The 23,278-nt window shown below is 49.5% G+C and overlaps 1 protein-coding gene across 1 annotated transcript in view; it reads right to left on the reverse strand.

Annotated features, from left to right (window-relative positions):
- The window catches only part of KMT2A (lysine methyltransferase 2A), a 40,048-nt gene that overhangs the window by 12,590 nt on the left and 4,180 nt on the right, over positions 1-23,278 (reverse strand). Inside the window, exons 2-25 of the mRNA XM_054395671.1 lie at positions 19,013-19,082; positions 15,459-18,127; positions 14,347-14,524; positions 13,781-14,015; positions 12,756-12,820; positions 11,875-12,246; positions 11,220-11,293; positions 10,473-10,601; positions 9,526-9,639; positions 8,234-8,380; positions 7,892-7,987; positions 7,146-7,266; positions 6,271-6,384; positions 5,774-5,958; positions 5,089-5,262; positions 4,602-4,712; positions 4,286-4,359; positions 3,636-3,829; positions 2,955-3,061; positions 2,674-2,811; positions 1,654-1,812; positions 1,271-1,388; positions 1,112-1,190; positions 738-898 (exon numbers count right to left, since the gene is read on the reverse strand). Coding sequence (XP_054251646.1) covers positions 738-898; positions 1,112-1,190; positions 1,271-1,388; positions 1,654-1,812; positions 2,674-2,811; positions 2,955-3,061; positions 3,636-3,829; positions 4,286-4,359; positions 4,602-4,712; positions 5,089-5,262; positions 5,774-5,958; positions 6,271-6,384; positions 7,146-7,266; positions 7,892-7,987; positions 8,234-8,380; positions 9,526-9,639; positions 10,473-10,601; positions 11,220-11,293; positions 11,875-12,246; positions 12,756-12,820; positions 13,781-14,015; positions 14,347-14,524; positions 15,459-18,127; positions 19,013-19,082 — 5,884 coding nt within the window. The remainder of the gene's footprint in view (positions 1-737; positions 899-1,111; positions 1,191-1,270; positions 1,389-1,653; positions 1,813-2,673; positions 2,812-2,954; positions 3,062-3,635; positions 3,830-4,285; positions 4,360-4,601; positions 4,713-5,088; positions 5,263-5,773; positions 5,959-6,270; positions 6,385-7,145; positions 7,267-7,891; positions 7,988-8,233; positions 8,381-9,525; positions 9,640-10,472; positions 10,602-11,219; positions 11,294-11,874; positions 12,247-12,755; positions 12,821-13,780; positions 14,016-14,346; positions 14,525-15,458; positions 18,128-19,012; positions 19,083-23,278) is intronic.

Below are 23,278 nucleotides of genomic sequence, written 5' to 3' on the forward strand. Positions count from 1 at the left end.
AAAAGAGAAACACCAGGCTAAGCCACCACTGAATACTAAAAGCTATGACCTGATAAAGCATACATTGCTCTCACATTTCACTTGGAGAATCAGAGCATTTGTTAAATAAACACAAAATCAAAGATTACTGCTTCCACTATCAGATAACATCTGCTCTCTTCTCCAAATGCTTGCAGTAATACAGAACCCTGAGCTTACATGTGACAGTCTATTCCATTTCCATCAAGTTCAAGAATCTCTGTTGACAGCACCAACTATTGTAAATGTTTGAAACATCTTCTATAGCCTCACCTTCTGGGAATTGGAAAGGAGAGGGCTGACTGTTTTTGTTGGTTTGTTTTTAATTCAATTCACCTATGGGTACAGAGAAAGCGACTGGCCCTACAGAAGCAGCACAACACTGCTCTTCAACACGGTGTTTAACCTCCAGAAGATGTACCAGTAGTGACACCTGAAGTACTTACTATCTGAAGGTCCAAATCACTAGGAAAGTCATCATAGACTAGAGAGCATCACTACAGGAGGTTCTATTTGGCTCAAGTTTTCAGAGCTAACAGCACACTCAGAGCCTTAGCTTTTTGCTGAAGACGCTCTACAGATTTCGGAAGCTTGAAACAGACTCTGAACCAAAGTGCTTTAAGAGACACCAGTCCCAGCCCCTGCCTGCCTTTCAGTGAGGATACAGCACAGCAAAAGCATGTTCAGAACACACCTTCAGAAAGGCCTCAGGTGAGTACCTGTGAGGGGAAGCGGGCTGTGGGCGATGGTTCTGTTGTCATCATGCTCCACAGTGCTGTTGATGTCAGGTTCTATGACAGGTGGGCGGCACTCCATGATCTTGCAGGTGTACACACAGCGCTTCCTGGCATCCATTGTGCTCCAGTACACCCTGGAGCACCTGGGAGAGAATTCAAACAGAAAAATTCACTCAACAGCCAAGTAAATCTCAGCTTTTCTGCATTACATGTTCACCTTCTTCAAACTGCACAGCGCAAAGGCTCCCTGAAGCCGTGCCACACACCTGGATGCATTACAACAGTACCCACGGCACTGCAGTGCTGGTTTGGCACCTCACACACTAAGAGACATCCCACTGTGAGCTCATACTCACTGGTAGCCGATGGGAAACAGCTTATCTTCACAGTCCGAGAGGTCGTTCAGAATTCCTAAACAGTCTATTGTCAACGAACCTGAGCAAGAGAGGAACAAAGTTCTGGGAACCAGATTCCAGCACCAAAGAAAGAGTAAGTTTCCAGAGACTAGACCTCACCAATCATCATGTGGATGTTCTCTGGTTCCAAGCCACTGAGAAATTTTCTTCTCAAACTGATCCCTTCGAAGTCCACAAACACTCTCCTAAGAACTTCAAATCCATTCTCAGGAACCACCTGAAACAAGAATCCACAGAACCAGTTGTTCACCTTAAAGGAACCACCATGCTGCACAGTTTGCCTAAACTCAGTCCACAGCTTGGTTTGGCTTTTGACCTGCCACGCAGCACCACACGCCCTGTGCCAGTCATATCCCTGACTTCTTAGCAGTGCCACAGTCTGGCATTCAGTGAGGAACATGTTCCACATGAACTTCTAAAAAGTGCCCATAGTGACAGGGTAACCTCACCTTCAGATAACACAGGGTGTGCAAGAGCCTCACCTCTCCTTTGATCAAGTCGCGATGCCTCTGGCAGTAAACTTTCTTGTCGTCCAGAAAGACACAGTTCTTGGCCCGTGAGCACATGAAGTGATAGTTGCTGGTACAGGAGGTGAGGCAGCAGCCCACCGTGGCACCTGACTTCTGGCAGAACTCACATCTCTACAAAAGCAAAGGAAGGTAAAGCTGCATGGCTCCTGCAGACAGGCTTCCCGTGCTGCTCTCAGCTGCTTTTCTGGGCACAGACAGAAACTCAGAGTAACGCCTGAGCGCCCATGGCGCTGCTGCGGCAGTGCACCACCACCAGCACAAGCGAGACTCAGAGGAGGAGGTGAGAGGAAGAAGGATCCCTCACACACAACCACTTCTGCGCTTGCAGACTGCTTCCTCCAGGCCTCAGATTTCCTGGCTCATACTCCACACCCAAGTCACACATTGCAGGCTTCACTGATAAGACATCAACTGCTTCTGCAGAGAGCATTACCCACGTGGGCAGCTCACCACTGGTTCAGAGTAGTCCTGTGCTACTGCTTCTGCTGTTTCAAATAAATATTTAGGACCAAATCATGCAACATGACAAGATTTGGACAAACTAATTTTTATCCTGCCTGCAGTCCCATTTCATTCTTCTGGAAAGGAACCAACAACCAGTTCACAACAGGAAGATAATTTCATTTTCTGGAGTTGCGTGGCAATTGAGCTAAGAGAAACCACCATCATTCTTACAGCAGATTTAACAGAGTGCTCTGTACAAGCCAGATGTCAAGGTTCTTCCTCTACCCTCAGAGGTGATGATGCTCCTTGATCAATGGACAATGCTTGCTTTCCATTTCTGTTTCTTTTACAGGTATATGACATTTAACCTAGGTCAAAGCACCTGTCAGTTCTGTTATATACAGTACAAAATCAAAAAGTAAGGAGAAAGCATAAAAGCCTCACACAAGGAACCTCTGGAGCTAGGCTCCTGTCTCAGTTCTGTGTAATTCAGCACAAGGTTCAACAGAGCTCTTTGCTTATACTCACCAGCTGCTTTCCCCTGATCACCGCCATGTGCACGTTCTTCAGAGAACCATCATCATCCTCAAACACTTCTGCTGACCACAGAGCACAGTTCACATGTGTCCATTCGTTCTGGCCAATGTAGAGCAGACGACCAGCATCCTGAAGAATAAAAGGGAACTTGCTTTTCAAGTATTCCAGGAGACAGAGCAGTGCACAAGAAGCACCCAGCCTGGCCACAGCACCCAGTCCACAGTACTGCTCTCATCCATGCCTGCCAGGCCAGGCACACGCTGGGTACTCACATTGGCACTGTCGTCTCCGTACTTCAGGCACAGCGCGCACTGCCGGTTGTCTTCTACGTCCGGAGGGGGGTTCAGCTCAGGACTGTCCTCTCTGCTTCTGTCAGAGCCTTACAGTTAAAAGAGAGAACAGTTTGGTATTGATGGGATAAGGGCCAAAGGCTACAAACTAGAAAAGAGGAGGGTTCACTTGAACTTAAGGAAAAACTTCTTCACTCTGAGGATGCTGGAGCCTTGCAGTAGGCTGCCCAGAGATACTAAAGTTGCCTTACAATGGGATCCTGAGCAAGCTGCTCTGGGTGCCCCTGTTTTAGCAGGGGGGGTTGGACTGGATGATCCACAGAGGACCCTTCTAACACCCACAATGCTGGCATTCTGTGCGAGGCAGAAATTCACCTGGAAAGGCTGTCAGCAAGCAAGGAGAGGGTAGAAAAGCCAAAGAGTAGCCTGGGCTCTTCAGCAGCCAGTTTAGAAAGCAAGAAAAAACACAGCCCTTGTCCTGGGGAAAGGCAGGTGCAAATCTATTTCTCGCCTGTGGCAGCCTCTGAATGATTTCAGGTCACAGAGGTCTCCACAACTCTGCAGTCGTACAGAGAACCCATTCCACCCTCTCCTTCTTACCAGAAGGCCTGGAATGAAGCGCTCTGGGTCTGGGAGCAGCAGTGCTGCAGTGTGGTTCCTTACCAGGGATCGGCGGTGTCGGGGGGTGCAGAGGAGTCGGTGATTCTGGCTCTCCAGGCCCTTTGGGTCGTGGAGCTGGAATGATTTTCTTCATCAGAGGGGGCTGCTCGGTGTGGCTGCTCTCTTCGCGCTCCTGCCACTGGGCGTAGTTGTGGTCAAGTGATGGCGGCAGCACAGCATTCGGTAGCATACCACTGCTGAGAGGCAACCATGTCAGCTCCAGCCCCAGCACACTGAGGACTGCGCCCCAGCCACCAGCACCACTGGCGCTCAGCAGCTCACACAGCAAATCATAATCCATGCCTGCTCCCAACAGAGGCTACGACCAGTCACCTACACTAGGAGCTTTGGGAGGTGGCTGCCTGCTTCTTTTGAGGGTGACAGATGCAGGAGGAGGGCCAGGCCAAACAGGTGAGGAACAGGAAGGGCAGGACTGTCAAGCCAACAGACAACATACCCAGTTCTAAACCACCTTTTGTTTTCTTTGCTTTAGAACAAGGAAATGTATAAAACCCCCAGGGATGGAATTTCTGTTTAATTTCTTTAAAAAAGGGAAAGACAGAAGAAAACCTGCAACTCCAACCCCACAGGCTCTCCTGTGCTTGGACAGCTGGCGAACTGTGGGGTGTCACAGGCACAGAACAATTACTTACTTGCTTGTTACTTTATTTGGCTCCCAAAATCTGGACTTTTTCACACTGAACCATGGAAAAACACGCTCCATTTGCTGAAGGAAAACAAGACTGCATTAGAAATGCTGTACAGCACAGCCAGAAGTTCAGAGATGTTCAGCCAAGACCTACTGTAAATGCACAACCACTAAGATTCCATTAATGGCAACAGCTCTGCCAATGTATTTACTCCTGGAAATTCCCAAAGAATGGCAAGCATGAGGGACCCCTTGGAGCCCAATAGCAACAAGTCCTGGTATGACAGCAGGCAGATTTCACAGCGACTTGTGTGGCTCACCCGAATGAAGAAGGACTTGACCATGCTGTTGGCTTTCTTGACTTCTGGCAGCCCTCCATCAGCATTAATGGCCGCTTGGATTATCTTCACGATGTCATCGCTGAAATCCAGCTGCAGGAAAGACACAAACCTCACGTTGGCAGGACTCTCTCTTGTACACAAGCTTTTCAAGGCAGCCCACGAGCACCCAACTGACTGCAAGACTGAGCTGGAGTATTGATTTCTAAGCAGAACAAGGCTTTGGCTGTGAGGAAGAAGCAGCCTCATGGTTTGGCAGCCCAGTTAGCAGAGCTGGTACACCCACAGCTCTTCCCTTTTTCCTTCTACCCAGAACTGAGTGCTGACTAGTTTTAAATCAGCGAAGCTGGCTAACTCATGAGGATTTTGTTTTCTTGTTCATGAAGGCTCAAGCAGACTCAGTTACAAATGCCAAAGGTCAAAAAGCAGCTCACGGGATCTGGTATTAGAGTGGAACACCAGAACGTACCACAGAAGTGTAGCCTCCTTGATCCATTTTCCTTTTCACTCCTTCCAGATCCAGCGGTTGCTGCTCTTCCTGTTTGCTGACTTCTGTCAGGACAGGCGGGTCAGGACCTTCAGGAGAGCTCCTGGATGGGATGCTCTCTTCCGTCTCAGGGTTTAAATCAGGGGGTTTCGCTGCCTGTCAACAGCAACCACCAGAGGCTATTGGTTACTGAAGTGTGACAAACCCCACACACATTTACTGGCCCACAGATTCTGGCTAAAATGAAAGAAAGGAGACCTGAGCTCTGAATTCCTGTTGAAAATGCAGGGACAGGAAGAGCTTAACCAGGTTCTGTGACACACAGGCAACAGAGCGATCAGATGAGAGAATCAAACTCAATTCTCCGAAGTCTAAGTTCTGAATATGCATTTCAAGACTAAATCCTGCTCTTCTGTCAGGAAAGCAACATCACAGAGCTAATTCTTCCCATTCCTCAAAGAGCTTGATCTCATTTTTTTTTTCTATCTGCCCAGGTTGTATCATGAATACCTGCTCCTTTGTTTGCACAGAAATGAACAAAGGGCAGAAAGTAGAACCCACAGCACCATCGTGCAAAGTACAGAAAAGACCCTGCTGAGTGTGGCACCAGGATGCAGCTGAGTGCCCACGAATGCTCTGAGCCATGGGCTGTGGGGCTCCAGCTTACCTGGCGATACCGCAGCAAGTGGCTGGTGGTTCTGGAGTTCAAGAGGGCTGTCAACACCTGCCTCACGGACACCTGCAGCTCCTTCTCCAGCGCCAGGCGCCACTCCGCAGGATGCTGCTCTGTGCAGTTAATGCAGGTGTAGGCCACACTCTCAGGCAGGTTAGAGAGGATCTCGTACATCTCATCTGGAGATAAACCAACCATAACAACCTACTGCTATTCTGCTAACAATGGATAGAGGGACAACTCTGCTCTGCATCTACTGAGGCACTTTTCACATCATGAAAGCATTTTGTGCAACTAACTGAGCAGTGCCGCACTGGGGCCAGTCCTGTGCTCTAAGGCTGTCACTGACATCAGCGCTGCTTTGCCTGCAGCCACTCTCAGGCAGTTCACCACAAATAAGGGTGTTAATGTGAAAGGTCTGAGGCTGGATTACTTCGCTCTACTCACTGTCCTGTGTCTGTTAGTAACCAGGACACAAGGATTTGCCTTACCAGAGAGGTTCTCACATTTGGAGTGCACCCAGCGGTCACATTTCCCACACTGCATCATCTTGCTCTCGTAGTCATCATCATCATAGCATTTGTCACAAAGAGGACAAAAGTTTCCTGCAAATAAGACATGGAGTCTCTCAGAAGTTCAGATGCCACATACCCCCTGAAGGCCAGATGGTTACTCACTGGTGTGCAAAGACAGCAGCTCTCAGAGAACCCCAGCACAGTTACATCAGCTCTTACGCCACTGTTAACAATAGCCACAAAAAAACCCCTGTGGGAACCCTGCTGCCTACTGCAGCACTCTGTGACTGGGTACCTGTTGTTTAAGGGTGGTGACACTAACAGAACAGGGCATGCAATTAGCTTTACAGAGACAAAGGAAAGGACAAAGATGGCATACAGGCAAAAAATTAGGTGGAATAAGGAAGATTTCCTATCCTGAGATTCCTCCCCAGATCGCCTCTCCTAAGACTCCGAGGCATCACGCATGGTGACTAACATAAGAAGGAACCACTTCACAATGGCAATTTTGTTGCTTCTAAGTCAGGAGTCCTTTAAAATATCTTCTTAACTGCTTCTGAAAAGCCTGGTCCAAGAGGCGTGTGGTGACTATCTCGTACAGTAGTGGTTTCATGACTGGAAGCCCCAGACTTTACAGCACACCAGTGCTGACTTTTGTTAGCTGGTACAAAGCCCAAGAACCTGTCTGCCCTACAGACACCAGCATGGGTGCTCTCCTGTTTGACCCAAACACCAGCTCTCTCCTTTCTGCACCATGCCTGGCCCACCCTGCTCTCTCCACACCAATTCTGCTGAACTCAAACCCAGCACCTGAAGAGGCTCCTGCTGTGAGGGATGGCAGCTTCAGGTACCTTTAGCAAACAGTTTGGCACAGTCGTGACACAGGGAGAAGTCGTGCGACCACTGCGCGTCCCAGCCTTTGCCTGGTGTGGTGGAGCCACAGCTCTTGCAGCGCACACATTTGGTACATATCTGGGGAAGGAACGTGGCAGGCAGGAGTTACTTGCTTTTATCTGGTGGCCTGCACTTTAGTCCTCATGACACCTCACAGTCTTCATTACTCAGCAAATGCAGAATAAGGATTTTCAAACACCACAAATGCTGCTAACATACCCCCAGCTTTCACTCACTTTATGGTAAGAAGGTGATGATGCAAATGAGAAAAAAAGAAAAGAAATCCCAGTATAGCTGTTCCACACTGGAGAAAACATCACCTTTCTCTTCACAGAAAACAACCACCTGGGCAGTTGTGACATTTCTGCTGACCTTAAACTTGAGGTCTCACTGCAGAAATTTTCCAGCTCAGAACAGAAAGAAACAGCCACAAACTGTCAGTACCAAATACACCACAGGCACTTGTTTAGAACTTGAAAGGCACAGAACAGTGCACTGACCCAAACTCTCTCAGTACCTCTGTTACAAAGGCTGCTTGTTCAGAGCCTTAATACCCCACCTCATTACCCACTTCCAAGCAGTGGCTTCCAACGCAACAGAGGCCCTGCCCAAGAAATTGCATCAGAGCAAGTCATCTGCAGAGCTCTGGCCCACAGTGGTGTATCAGTCAACAGCCCCTGAAAAAGAAATCAAAGTCCCTCACCCAAACTTTCTTTTTCTTGGTGGGTTTTGTTGGGTAGTTTGGGCCCAGGCACTCAGGGTGATAGCTGTTTCGGCACTTGTTACACTCCAGCAGCTGCTACAGGAGCAAGAAGAAAACGTGTTGGAACAGAGACCCAGGGAGGGCACACAAAGCCTTGGATGTGCTCACTCCGGGTGGGATTCCCCTATGGGGGTGAAGATAGAAGGAAGTGACTCAAGAGTCATCCTCCCCAGCCCCTGCGCTTCCCTGCTCCCATTAGGTGCTTGCCAGCTGGGCTCTGGAGCAGGAGGAGCTCCCAGGAGTGGCACGGGGTGCCTGCCAGGTCCCCAGGCATTGTGGTACCTTGGTGGCCTGGTGCTGTCTCCCACAGACGTGGCAGAACTTGCAGCGACGGCAGCACCAGTTCTCCAGCTGCTCCTCCAGCGGCCGCTCGCTCTCCTCCAGGCAGAACTTGTGGAAAGGCTCACAACAGACCTGGCAATACACAAACTGCAAGGGGGAAGAGGGAGGTTTAGCAAGTCAAAAGGTGCTCTGAAGCCCCACACAAGCCCCCTCGCACTCCAAACTACCCTGATTTCTGCTCTACAACTGACAGAACACAGACCTGCTGGCATGTTTTAGGAGGGAAACTGCAGACCTACTTAAGACAACCCAAACTCATCCTCCTCTACCCAGACTGAGCACCTACCAGCAAAGGGCACTCTGGGACCTGCTGTCTACGTGTTCTGGGGATAGCAGAAACCTATAGGGCTTACTGGGATCTCCCTCCCTCTCTGCAACACAAGCCAGCTGCACCAGAAGAAGCATTCATTGCAGTAGAAAAGGACAATGTGGAGCCAAGAGAGACATCTCTCCCTTCACTTTGGTTAGGTGTCCCACCTGAAAGCTTTTCTAATTTCTAGGTGTCCCCTCAAGGCTGTTCACACTAGGAAAACAACATTGTCCTTAAAGCACGAACACCACAGGTTCTCTTTTGGCAACCTTACTGAGAAGGGGATGGCTCTGCCCCACTGGACCTCCACAGTCCTTGACAGAACTAACACCCACAGGCAGAACTCACTCCCCTTTTCCCTGAGCATTGTTCACTCATCATAATCCAGCCTTTTCTAGAGTCCTCCCAGCACAGCTGGTCTGGAGACATTGAGGAGGCACCTATCTACACCTAGAAACATATCTAACACATCTTCATCCAGCTCCTTATGCAGCACCAGAACCTTCCCAGTCATGTTTCAGTGATGGTTTGCAGCTCTCAGCATGTAAGAGACACCCTTGGGAAGGCCAATGCTGTCTAAAGCGCTCCCACACCCTCAGGGGGCCTTTCTTATTCCAAGGCAAAGGAAAGCAAAGCCCTTGGCTCTCCACTAGAGGTGGGATGGCAAACCAGGAGCTGTGGGAGCCCTCAAATACACTATTTTTATGTCTAACACAGGTCACCTCCAAAGTGAGTGCTGCAGAAGCTTCCAGATGGTTTTAAACACTTTGCCTTTTGACATCTTGGGAGAAAGCTTAGCCAGGACAGCTTTAGAGGCAGCACTTATACTGCTTTGGGCTATGAGGTACATTTCGTACTGCTTTGGCTTTATAACAAGGCTGTGCTGTAACTATGTCATTGAGGGCAGAACACAATGCTTTACCTCCACGTGTCCACTGCTGGCACAGAGAAAACAGACCACCCTGGGAGTAATAGGTACCGAGGTGACGATGCCTAACCCACCCATCTCCCAAACATTCTCCACTTCACAGTCCTCCTGCAAGGACAAAAGGACACGTCACCAAGCAGAACAAGGCAATACGACATCAGTACAGAGTGCTCACATTGATCTTTCTGCCTTACATGGCCAGTGCCTGCCACTAGACTCCAGCTGAGGCCTCCTCAGCCTCTGCCATGCTCTACTTTAGGTCAGAACAGTCGCGTCTCGGCGCGGCTCCTGCCAAGGGGCTCCGCCACACACCAGCCTTCCTCCTAGGAAAGCAGGCGGGAGCGGGCAGAGCTGGGCACCACTGCAGAGCCACTGCTGAAAGGGACACTTCAGAAGAGTTACACTTTATTGTATTTGGATCAAACACTGCTGAGATCTCACTACGATCTCCAGGATGAACACTTATAGATGGACTGGAAAATTATTAGGAAAATATTGATTTTTATTATTTCAACACTGTTGTTCAGAAAAGTACATGAGTTATCAGTTTAAAACCCCAGATATGCCCCAAAGGTTGTCAATTACAAGTTACTAACATTTTCCCCAAATCTTGTTGGCTCAAGTTGTGGTAAGGATTTAGAGTTCCATCTTAATGGAATAATTCTTCATAAACCTCAAATTCTTGCTCATCCTCACACATTGACAGTTAAGGTTTTAAAGCTTTAAATGTCTCTTCATCCAGAACTCTAATTATGAGGAAAAAAAAAGGCAAACAAACTTCTAAAAAACCAACCGAGTGACTTGTCACGAAGGCTCCTACGTGCAGCTCTCTGGACGGTACCCGACACGCCGAGAGGTCGCTGCCAGCACTCGCGAGGGACTCTAGTTCCAGTGCTTAGAGCCAGGAAACATTCAAAGACTTAAAACATTGGGTCCTCTACCTTGAAATCCACCCGGATTCTGTGGACTCCATCTGTAGGTGGCTTTTGCTTGGAACTGCTTCCATTAGTCAGAGTGCTGAGCAGATTCAGCGTGCTGCTCTCTGGCTTGCTTATGGGAGGGGGCTTTTCCTGAGCAAGGAAAGGAGCCTGTATTAATCCCAACCCCCTGAGGCAGAACTTCACCAGCAATGACAGTAAATGAAGATAATTCACAGACAAGCCCCCCCAAACCACCACAGCATTAACCAGTGGGTAGCAGTTGGGTACTCTGTTGCATTCTGCAAACCATTTCTCAAGAGCGTTCCACAGGCAGTTACATCTCCAACGCATCTGCTGTGCTCCCCTCTCACCGTGTTGTTGGCTCCCATCACAGCACTGCAGCGAGGCAGCTCCTGCTGTAATTAGTCCCTAGGCAGTCCTCTCAGATTTAAAGAAGACAATTCTTTCTAGGTTTTGGTGGTTGTTCTGGAGTTGTTCCCGAAAGGAAGGTAGTTCCATTTCTTGTGGGAAATTCAGCCCCCACCCCACAAGGTCCAAGTCTTAGAGAACAAGCTAACATCTGAGCTGAACCTTAGGCATATGCCAGGTGCTTTGGCATCCACATCCTGCCACAAGGGAAGCCCAAACAGCTCTAAGGACAAAAAGCCCCAAACCTGTAAGAGGGTTAAGTAACTCAGTTCTGCTTTCTAGACAGACACACGCTCAGGGTTCTTGACATTTACTGACTGTACAAAAAGCAGTATTCACCTTTTCTTTTGGTTTCTGTTTCACAGGGAAAGTTGGACGGGGAGCAATTTTTTTCTGTTTGCTTTGTTCTGTGCCTAGGAAGGGGGGAAAAATTATGAGTATTTCAAGTAACTAACAGCCACCTGTGGAGGAGAAAAGGGGAAAAAAATCAGCTGGGTAGCGTGTGATGGACTTTAGACTAGAATTTCTCCACCCTCCTCTGGGACTACACCTCACCAGCTGTGGCTCAAGCAGCCTCCTGGAGGCATGACCCAGAGCATGCTCTGCTCAAAGCCTGAGATGCTCTGGGTGCAGAGGCACTGAACCATGGAGCTGCTGTGCTGGCCACCAGTGGGGCTTTGGCAGATTACAGCCTCTGTGTAATCTGTAATCGTTGGGACATGAGCAGTCAACAGCCTCCAGATACACTGCAAGGCTGCCAGGGCTACGGATTGGCAATCACAGCAAGGATTCTGCCTGCCTTCTCTCTCCCCACCCCAGGCAGGCCGCAGTTCAGTAGAAAGGAGCCAGCTCTAAGCAAAACTTCCAAACAACTCTGCTGTAACTTCAGCAGCTCCTGAAGCCTTTCTCAGTTTCAAATCCAACAGCTTTTAGCAGCATCTACACTGTTATTTACCGCGACTCAAACGGATTGAGCAGAAACTGTCCCATTTACCTATTTCTGGCTGGGGAGGCTGCTTTTTCTTAGGCTCAGAAGTGGCCAGTTTAGGAGCTTCTTTTTTCAATGACCCTGAGCTGGGTGGCTGCAGAGGAGGGGGCTGTATGGGCTGGGCTGCCTGCTTGCCAGTCTTTCTGCTGCCAGGTGCAGGGGCCTGTTTGGGCTCCGACGCTGGGATGGAGGAAGCCCCATCCTCATGCTTCTCCTCAGTGGGCTTACGGGCAGGCTCACTGCTCTTTTTCATGGCGCTGTCTTCTCTGGCCACTACAGCCTGGGGAGCTTGCTTCTGCCCAGAGTCCAGCTGGTTCTTCCCAGAATGGCTTTCTTTCTTCTCATTTGTCTTCGACTTCTTCTCTTTCTTCTTTGCAGCTAGGGAGAATAAGTGTCAATAAAGCTACACAGACAAAATGGTGACTTAGAGTGATTTGCTGATTTTCTAAAGCAAGGAAGCAGACACTTTGATGTCGCAACTTGGTCATTTTGTCATACAAATCGAAAAAATGTTACTTGAAAAAATACAGCCTTTGGTCAGTGAAATTAATGCCCTTGGCTTCAGCAGCAATCTCTGTTCTAATGCCTGGGGCCTCTGCTCTGAACTGCCAGACCCTCCTGCAGCACAGCAGAGCGAGAGCTTAGCTGTGCAAAGGAAGCAGCCCTGAGCGCTGCCACACCAACACGGAGTCCCCCCAAAGGGATTGAACAGGGCACAGGGATGGCTTGCTTGGACCTTGGGTCAGAGAATCATCCAGCCCTGTGGCAACTGGGAGCAGGGAAAAGCTTCCCCTGAAGGGCAGAGGGAGGCTGAGCAGCCAGCAGAAGCTCCCCACAAGACCAAAAAAGCCTCTTTCTCATATTCTTGAGCTGAGTCTCTCACCTACCTTTTGCTTGCTTCTGGAGATAGGCTTTGGAAGGCATCCATTGCAGGTTCTGGCACTTCCTCATCCTACAGAGAAAGAGCAGGTTGGGAAATCAGAATAATGCAGCCATCAAGAGGGCAGTCTACGAACATTGGACAGGAGAAGCTGAAGAAACCATTATCAATACACCCACTACTGTTTCCCAAGCAATCCTTTTTTTTTTCCCCTTCCTTCCTTCAAGATGTGTCAAAGAGACTTCTCAACCCTCTCAACACAATTTGCAGGTTAATACAACTGCCTAGGCAATACCATTGCTCCACCAGCAAATCCCCCTCTAGTTTCGTATCTTAGATTTCAGAAGCATCAGGGTACTTCCAAGAGTCCTCTCTCCACTGTAGGTTTCCATAATTCCAACTAGGGCTATTTCAGACAAAACTAGTTACAGATGGAGTAGGATGGGACCAGGAGATCCTTGCAGCTTGATCTGTACCACAACAGTCTCTGCTGGTGCCACTTCAGCTGCTGCCTTTTCAGACAAATTATCTTGTCTGGCAAAATGGATTTAATGCAGCAGTTTCAAACAGCAAACAGGTTCAGGCTCAGTGATATGTACAAAACTGATAGGAAAAAGGAAGAGAGAGCAGTGTTTCTTCATGACCTCCAGAATAGTGCATATACCCCAGATAAACACCATCTTGCCAACAGAAGCTCTCCAGAATTGCAATGTGGGAGAAGAGATTACTCATGCATATGTTGCCTTCCTTGCAGAAGCCCATGCTGCCTAACGAGAGCACCTGACCTTGTATTGAACGCCTCCCAGTGCCAGGCTGCTTGTGTCAAACTGTGGAAAGTAAACCAGAACTGAACTTTAGAGAAAGAGCTCATAACAAGCACATCTTGAACCAGGTCCTTGACTTTTAAACTGTTTTCAGTCCCCTGCTGTGACCCAGCCTCAGCCCTCACTCAAAGCCCATGCTGCAAGGTGACGGTGGCAAGGGGTGGTTCAGTGCAGAGACCTGCCATGCAGTTCCTCAGACGCCACTTACTTGCAGCACTGCTTCTTGATGTTGCGTCCTCCGAACTTGGGCTTGTCCAGACAGTTCGTGCAGACCCCGCAGTCCTCTGGAACCTGGCAGCCTGAGCACTGCCCACAGCGCCTTGAGCGCCGTCCCTTCTTCACCGGTGGCTCCTGCTGTGCTTTGTTTCTGGTCACCGGCTTAATTGGCTTGACAGGTGGAGCAAGAGGTTCAGCCTCTTCTGAGCCAGCTATCGATGACTTATCTAACCAAAAAAAACCAAAAAACCCAAAAACAACAGCCTGATGTGAATTCACTGATGCCAAAGAATGTTCCAGGAGCATCTGGTTTGCCAATGGAATGTATTGGATGAAGCCTCAGTTGATCTGCAGAGCCACACAAGGGATGTGTCAGTGTGCACACACACATATGCGTGCAGGGCTCTCGGCAGCCCATGGTTAGTGCAGGCCACACGTTCAGAACAAACATAACAGCTAAAGGAGGGAATCCTGCATGGTAAGGAGAGCCCAGAATTCTTTTAACTTGCCTCATTAACCACTTGAAGCAGTCCACAAAAGCTCAGAACTGCAACTCACCATCATTGCCCATGGAAGACAGTATCTTCTCCCGCTCCTCCCATGGTAAGGCACTCAGAGTGGGCATGTCATCAGGGAACACTGCACGCTTGCGGCCCAGCGCCACTGCAGCTCTCCTGCAAACGTGTTTGATCCGTGGCCCACGCACTGACGTCTCTGATGAATCGCTCTCTTGTCCCTGTGGTTCAGAGCCGGAGAACAGAAAGGACTCCTGAGACAGGCACCAAAGCCAGGCTGGGCAAACATCTACTGGAAGCTTCTGGACAGCCTAAATCTCCAGCTTGCACTTTGTTAGAATGAGACCTCTCAGCCTTCTAAGCTATTCCAAGCGAGGATAAACTCTACAGAAGAGGAGGTTCCACTCATTTGGAATCACAAGGGAAGTTTCTACCTGCTACTGAAAATGGCCCCAGCTCATGAAGCTGCCTTACCAAAGCACTGGCAGAACAAACATTTGACTGGAGCTGGACTAATACCTAGTGCCAACTGACCCAGCAGAAGCCTGGCTGAAATCAGGCTGGCTGAGAGCTCTGCAGTGGCTGGCCCTAAGGTGAGTGGTTTGGTTTACTGTGGTGATAAAGGAACTGTAGCCTTTTAGTGTAATTTTCCATGTTTTCATCATAGGATTCTGAAATATTTCCTACTACCTGGACTCCTCAAACAGGTAATTGTGAGGGCCTGGGCTGCTTCTGTACCAGGGCAGACACACAGCAGCATGCAGGTGTCCACTTCAGAGACAGCTTCCTGGGAGCGCTCTCTTTAAAACTGGAGCTACTGATCTTCAGCATCAGTGCCATTAGGGCAAGCTTACACAGCAAGGAGCTTGCTGGAGCTGTGCTTTCAGGGGTGCCACCGCTCCAGATGATTGTTTGGCTTACATTTATTCAGAGAAAGCAACTAAGCAGCACCATGGTGCTGATCCCTTACAACACAGCTCCCTGTCAGCTCCTGCCTGGGGTGCCTCAGTTTGGGACCATTTGCCACCGTCTGCCATCTGCTGCACCAGCAGCTGCTCAGCTCGGGACGTTAATTCTTCATGGTCAGGGCATGAAAGCAACTGGTGGCTTTCAGCTGAGGTTCAAAGCAAAAATACAGCGTGGAGAAAGGAGTACCTGTGCTTTGGGCTGATCTGCCTGCTTGAGGGACTTGCTCTTCTCGATCTTGTACAGCTGGGCTTTTGCCTTTTTCAGGAGGCTGGCCACCCTCTTGTCAGTCATTGGCAGTTTGTCTGCTTGAGCCAGCATGGAGCTGATGGAGGAAGCGGAATGTTTAACAGTGCTTGATGAAGGAGCAGCAAGACGCAGAGCTTTCTCCTTCTCCAAAGCTGGCACGGTGGGGCTCAGGTCCAGATCCGATTTGTCCAGCCCACCTCTACCTTTCTTGGACGTTTTGGTTTTGATGGCTGCTGCCTCCACCAGAGCAGCAGAGGAGGTATCTGCCGTGGGATCTGCTGCAGTGGACTTCTTGCGTCCAGCAGGTTTTTTGGCAGATGATGAGGATGCAACATCTTCACTGACAACTTTTTCTTTGGGTATTTTACCTGCAGGAAACAATGCAGAGCTACTCTGAACTTCTGACCCTTTCTTCTTTTTCTCTTTCCTTGACTCCCGCTTGTTCTCCTTTTCTCTTTCCCTGTCTTTCTCTCTGCTCTTGTCCTTCTCCAAGCTTTTGTCAGCATCTTTATCTTTGGAGACCTCCTCTGCTACCCTGTCCTTGTTTCGGCCTCTCTCTGTCTGGGGGCTTGATGTGAACCAGGGGAAGAGAGGAGCAGGGCTGCCAGATGAGAACGGCTCTGCTGGAGCGCTTGTCTGCTTCCTTGGACGCTGGCTTCTCTCTGCAGATTCCCCAGATTGTGTTAGAGAATGGGAAGGAAAAGTAAAAGTTGAATTTAAGGCACTAGTGGCGAGAGAACTAACAGAAATGCTTGTTAATGAGGAGGAGACAGAGGACTGCGGGGTGAGAGCTGTCAGGTCGGAGGTACTGAGCCTCCCACTTCTTGTCCTCATGGAGTGTGAAGGAGATCTGGGCTCTGATCGGATGGGGCTAAACACTTTTCTCTTCCGCCGCCGAGAGGAGGCACCTGTGGCAGAGGTCCCCGTGGTGGTGCGACCAACTGATGAGGGTAGGGTCACAGACTCGTAGATCCTGGAGTGGGCCTCGCTTGGTGTGAAGCGGGGTGCTCGCAGCAGGGGACTTCTTTTGTGCATATCAAACCTCGTGCCAGAGTGCAGAGAAAAGAGACGCACTGGGGCTGTGGCACCAGGCGTCGAGAAGCCAGATGCAAAGCCCACGTCCTCCGGTGTCAGCGGCGGGGGCCGGAAGTTGTCGAAGATCGGTTTGCGAATGAGACCCTCTTTGGCATACTTGGCTGAGGAGAAGTACTGTGGCTCCGAGCGGGAATGCTTCAGCGAGGTCCATCGGAACGTCGGCTCTCGCAGGATCGACTTGCGCTTCTCTTGCATGGGTGCAGTGGAAGCAGGAAGAAAGGGTGAGGCCAGTGGGATGGTGGGGGGCATCAGCCATGGGGTGTGGTCTGAGATGCTGGAAGCCGGCTGCAGTGGTGGCGGGGGAGTGAGCAAAGGCGGAGGAGGAGAGGAGGAGGATGGCTGCTGCGGCACGCTGGGTAAAGCTGACAGCTTTTTCGCAGTCCTCTGGCCAAAGCTTCTTTCTGTTATTGAAAACCTTCTATTCCTCCTGTCACCATTATCGTTCTCAGGGGACTGGGAAACGGGCAGTGGAGTGTGAACCTCGGGAGTATTGCTGCAGTCCTCAGAAAGTGTTTGCATCTCCTCGGAAGCCTGGGAGTCTGTGGAAGTGTCCACACTGGGGCTGCTGGACCGCGAGGAGTCTGAAGACATCTGGGACGAATGCTGAGAAGCGGCACTGGACTTCTCACTGGAGCCACAGGAGGTGGCGCTGAACCTGCTGTTGGGGGTGGACTCCAGCCGGGATATTTTGATGGGAGGGTCATAGTCCTCGTCCTCAATGAACCGCTTGGGCGTTTTGATAATGCGCGAGGAGATGGCACTCACCACTGGCATGATGAACTGCCGGATGTTCTTCAGTTGGGTTCTCCCTTTCCTGCCCTGCAGTTTGGCTGCTTCCTTCTCAATCTTTTTCTGTGCGCCCTTCTTAGCCCTCTGCAAGAGCTGCTTCGCGATTGTGGCATCTGTCCTCTTGGTGGAAGGGATGATCCTGACAGGCTTGATCCTGCGTGGGCTCTGCCTGACAGCAGCCTTCTCCTCTTTGGTGAGAGGGGGTGTGCCATCCTTCTCCTTGCGAATCCTTTGGGGCTTCTCCAGCTGCGAGTTCATGACCACGGGCGAGGATGTCTTTAGGCGTTCAGAGGACGGTGGCCTGCCTCTCCTGCGCACAATCTGGACACTCTTCCTCCCAAGCTGGAGTTTTGCCCCAGGCTTAAATTTGGATTTCAGTGGGGAGAGCTTACTAGTTCTTAACTTCTTGATTTTAGTTGCTTGCTGAAATGTAGTGGATGGTGACCTTTTAATTTTTTTCAGGCTCTCTTTCTCTTCATTACTGCCCTTCTGGATGTCTGACGCATCCCTCACTGGTGATAGTTTGAACTTGACGCTTGTAAGCGTTGGTGGTCTCCCTCGCCTTTTTTCCCCGCTCTTTGACTCCTTCTTCTTTACTTTTTCCATGGATGTGGTCTCAGACTTGCTTGAAGGTGAGCACACTGATGAAGAGTCTGACGGTACAGCTGAACTTCGGTCAGAGCTGCTCCGAGGCCTCCCGCGAGGTTTCCGTGGACTAGATTTAACTGGAGATGGAAGGAGAGAATGCAAAGCACACACTGAACTCCGAGTCTTGGATCAGCATTACCCAGGTCACGCTGCCCAAACAAGCTGCCAAGACATTCCAGTTAATGAACAACTAAAGGCCCATTTTTATCATTCCAGATAGAGAGCACCTTTCCAGCAAACCTCTTCACCCTCGCACAATAGGAAGCAGAGTGTGTTTTTCAAACATGACCTTGCCTTGGCACAATAACTGTGCGACAGCACAAAACCATCCACCCAGCCTGGAAAGGGAACAATGAACCTCAAAGGCACATGCCTCTCCCACACATTCAAAGACTATTTATTTCTTTAAGCAGATCAAAACTAATTGACAGGAAAGTAAGAAAAAGAAATCCTTCCTTGGTACCATCCACCTGTACCCTCAGAGACAGGTCCAAAGGCAAGAAAACTTATGTGGACAGGCTGACAGGTTTACTAGAACATCTGGGTTTAGCTTTGAAACACAGCAAACACTGGGCACTGGAGTCACCAGCAGATCTGCAAGCCTCAATGACTCACCTCTTTCATTTCAAGGCACCAGAGGATCCTCACCCTGCTCTGACAAGGAGCCCCATTCTTCACTTGGCACCCCATCAGCAGGTGTCCTGCAGCAGGGTGCTGGCAAGGCCAAGCTGAGTGCCACATGCCACAAGCAAGGCAAACCCCAGTTTCATCATAACAACTCTTACTCAAAGTTTCCCTGCTCCATAATACAACAGACATGAAGAGTCCAAGCCTACCTAAGTCAAATCCAAGGGCTGGGGTGGTTTTTATGGTGGACCAGATGTGATAGAACAAACAGGAGACACACAGCAAAACTATCACAGAGGACATCACAAAGTCAACAGTCCACAGTTTGAACCTACCTGTGGGGGACCTGTTGGGACTTTGTACTTTGACTTCTTCATCTGAACCGAAACCTAGAAACTGTTCATCCTGCAATAAGAAAAAGGATCAAAAAGGTGAGGCTGTGGACGACATCAACATTCAAAGCAACTTCACCACAATCAAAGCATGAAAGGACTCTAGTGGGTTCTCCTTCCCCATGTAACTCAGTGGTGTTTGTTCTTCTCAGAAGCACTTGCGTAGGTACACATAGAGAGCTGTGCTTTACAGATTCATGAAGAAACAAAGAACCAGTGTGCCTGCTGCTCACCAAACCAGAGCTCACAGACTCTTATTCAAACTGCCCCACAAACACACTCCAGCAAAAGAAACGTTTCCTAGTTCACATGCAAACTAACTCCTCCAAATGCCTCTCTGGATGACCAGAAGCATCTGAGGTCTGTAACTCTGCCCAAGGATCCTGGAGCTCCAGCAAGATGTTGAGGCTCACTCTGGCCCCTTTCCAACAGCTTCCCTGAGGGAAGGGTGAAGAAAACTCCCAGCTACATGAACTACAGTTTAAAGAAATTAAACCCCATGCACTGAGACTCACACCTGCATCCACAAAGAGGTGGTGATGGGATAAGAAATAGCAAGGATCAAAGCAAACTTTATTTCTCAAGATTCTCTGCTTGTTTCTTCTTGCTGAGCCCTAGCACTGAAGAACTCTAGCGCAATCCAAGCAGAAGGCCACTCCGCTTCTCCACGCAGATAACGCTGCAGCGAGTCAAACACCAGACTTACACACTTAGGCTGCAGCTTATAATTGCTGTAAGCAATTAATTATCTGCATGTGCTGGAGAAGGAAACAGACTTGCCCTTCACCTCACTCGCTCTTCACAGCTGCAGCAGTGATGCCAAGAAAACCCAACAAAGCAACAGCAAAGCAGTAAAACAGTGCCCAAGGGCATTGCTCCTACATGAGAAGCCCCTGGGCCCTTCACTGGAAGGGCAGTTCCCTGATTCTCAACCATAACCCCACAGCCAGGGCCTTGGAGCTGGTTCCTGGCGCTGTGGGTCATTGTTGCTCCCTGTGCATGCAGGCTGGCCACAGGACGTGTGCCCACAGCAAGGTGTGTGCCCAGGAGAGGGTCTTCACAGCAGCACAGAGGCCACTCACAGTAACACATTCTGGCTGCAATGGTCTAAGCACCAAGAATGCACACTGGAGAATAACTCCCCACCTACTAACAGCTGGGTTTAGAAACACAAAGGGAACAGCTGCTTGCCCCACACCATTTTTTCTTTAGTAGCCCACCAAAAACCGAGACCTGCAGCATTTTCAGACACCCCATCATGTGCATATGGCCTGTGTTTAGTACTGAGAAAGGCCAAATAATGCTGACTTGTGTGTGCATGAGCACACCTTCCCCAGGGAGGCAAAACTTGCCACTGCAGGCAGAAGACTCAAGGCCCTGTCTGGTGAAGAAGACAGCAGTGATTTCTTCCCATGGAACAATTCATTTCAGAGTTTCCCAGCTATAATCAAACAGCTCCCTGGTGCTACCTCCAAAACCGCCACACTACAACCTGAGGAGCACAGCTCACAAACACAGCATTTTCAGGGAGAGTAAGTGACGTAAAGACTCATTTATAAGAGAGCCTTCCCCTAAGAAGTTTGTTCAGAACTTGCCTTAGATTTAACTGAGTTCCGAATCCTTGCATCTTCCATGGGATGCATGGATTCTGGCTGTGGCCTGATATCCTGGGCATGAGTGACCAGAAGGATTTACAGTCAAAGGGCTCTTGCTACAAAACCATCCCTGTGGCTACAAATAGCATGACCAAAGTGCCCTTCATGCTCGTTTGGAGACATTCAGAAGTGCACTGCTGACCTCAGTGTGGTCTCTCTCACTACCTTCTTGGGCGGCCTTTTAACTGGTCAGAGAAGATCAAGAAGGCCACACAGTACCAGTAGGCAGTTGCCAGGCTAACCCATCCCGTAGGCCATTGTATGGCACAGTGCTGTTTTGAGGCAAATCCAACAGAAAAAGCCTCCTTCCTGATTTTCAGAAGTGACTATACAGCACAACAGATGGAGAGTGATTAAAAACCATAATGGTTTTCAACGTGACCTCATTTACCGGAGAAAGAATAACAACACAGAAAAGGTCACTTGGGATTATAAATACAAGGGTGAAGGGAGGCTTCCCTCACGCAAGATGCGGAGCCCAACTCTGCGTGTCTGAAATGCAGAGCTTCCATGTGCACCTCCTGCTCAAACACACCACCTCTGCTGGTCTGAACTCATAGCTGTCAGCAGATGAGGAAAGGCTTGTCCTGAAGCAACTCAGCTACAACAAGAACAGAAAAGCTGCAAGGAAATTTCTACTCCAACATTCCTGAGCCTAATAACTTTTTAAAGAATTTCTGACTAAAGATCTTGGAGGGATATCCACCTTTAAATGAGAAGCTGTCCTGAAGGTACTGACTGATGTTCTGACTTCTGTCTGAGGAATAACAGTAGAACCTGTGCCACTACTGAGCAACCTGCTCTCTTTGAAGATGTTGGGGGGTCAGACTAGACAACCTCTAATGGTCCCTTAAAGGGATCCAACCCATTCTGTGATTCCATGGCTCCACGAAGTCTGGAGGGACTGTCACCAAAGCTGCTGGAAGCATGGAACCAGTGATATGGCTTGTTGCAACCAGCTCTTGAAAAGCTTTCTGTAAGTTTACAACAGTCACCTGAACAATGCTTTACTCTTCTCCTGCACATCATCTTGGTTGGAGACCCAATTAGACTGCACCTCATCTTCTTGGAGAGAGAAAAGCTATTTTTAGAAGCTCATTCACAAGCCTGCTTAGTAACTGTGGCAACAATACCTAATGGACTCTGTTCAGCAGCCACCCTTGGAGGCTGGCACTAGGTAACCCCGAGACAAACGCTTGTGCCAGGACCAGAGTTGTGAGGGAATTCAGAGAGATGATTCCCCAGGCAATCGCTTGTGATGCAGCAGGGCTTCCTGAGATGTCCCAGCTCAGCTGAGGGGCCACTCATCCATTCACTCACTAATGAGACAAGAGAGTGGGAGTGGCACACAGGCTTCCATGGGGCTTTGCCTCACCGTAGCATCCATCTACCTGCACAGTGTGTCATGAGAGCATCCAAAGGCTCTTGGCTGGGTCACTTCCACACAACCCCAAACTAGAACAAGGGGAAGATGCAGCTGTGCTGCCAAGGCAATCAGCCACGACCATACAGCCACGATGTGACTCCTGATGTCAGAGCTGCAGGAGCAAGCTGTTCTTCACGAGGTGACACGCAGGGCACACCCATTCTGGCAGCACTGCTGAGCACACGGCTCAGTCTCACCAGCCTGCTAGGAGGGAAATAGGATTTTCCAGCACTTTGAGGCAGTGGTACAGCTGATCTCTGGTTACCAGGCCAACTTCCAGCAGCAGCCCACCAACAAACACAACCAGTCCCCACTTCCCACCAAGTCCCACTTCCATCCTGGGTGAGAAATCCCCATTTGGAATTTCCACTCTGAAGAAAGCCAGTTGCTTTTTAGAGCACCTGAAACAGCCTCATCCTGGTCACAACATACTTTCAATACCCCTCCCAAGAAGGGAGGCAGCCAAACTACCTAGAAAGACTTTAGGTTGCAGGTGCTGAGAGAAAAACACGAGCAAAGCCTCCTGGACCACATCTAAGACAACTGGCCACACGTCACTTCTAGCAAGTGAAACCTCTCTCTCTCCCAGTTCCATGATGGAGGTTTTGAAAGCAATGCTTCAGCTGGACTTGCACAACTAAGAAAAGGAAAGAATTCTAGAGCTTGTTGTTAAACAGAAGAGGATGTAAATAATAAAGATGCCCAAGGCACCACAGCAGTGGATTGCAAGCATCAGACACTCCTGTACACGAATGTGCTCTACAGCTGCTGTAGTCATGCATTACAGAAACCTCCAGCAGCGGTCAGCTCATCTTTTGCTCCTATAGGAACATGCACCACCTGGCAAAGCACAGAAGCTCTGCTTTGCAGCTGGGCTTAGGGGGAGCAGCTCACTCTGCTATAGGAATTTTGTGGCATCCCTTTAGCTCAAGGTCCAAGAATTCATTCACTGTCAGCACACAAGATTGAAGTGAGGAAACTGACCACCATCAACTGCAATACTCTTGGTAAAAACCAAGATCACCAACCCCAACAGCCACCAATGCGGGAGAGGGACACAAAACACAGCACACAACTGAAACCCAAAGGAAACATCTCCCTGCCACACTTTCACTTCATGGAGGACAG

Source organism: Indicator indicator, chromosome 34 (assembly GCF_027791375.1).
Source record: "Indicator indicator isolate 239-I01 chromosome 34, UM_Iind_1.1, whole genome shotgun sequence".
Classification (NCBI taxonomy): domain Eukaryota; kingdom Metazoa; phylum Chordata; class Aves; order Piciformes; family Indicatoridae; genus Indicator; species Indicator indicator.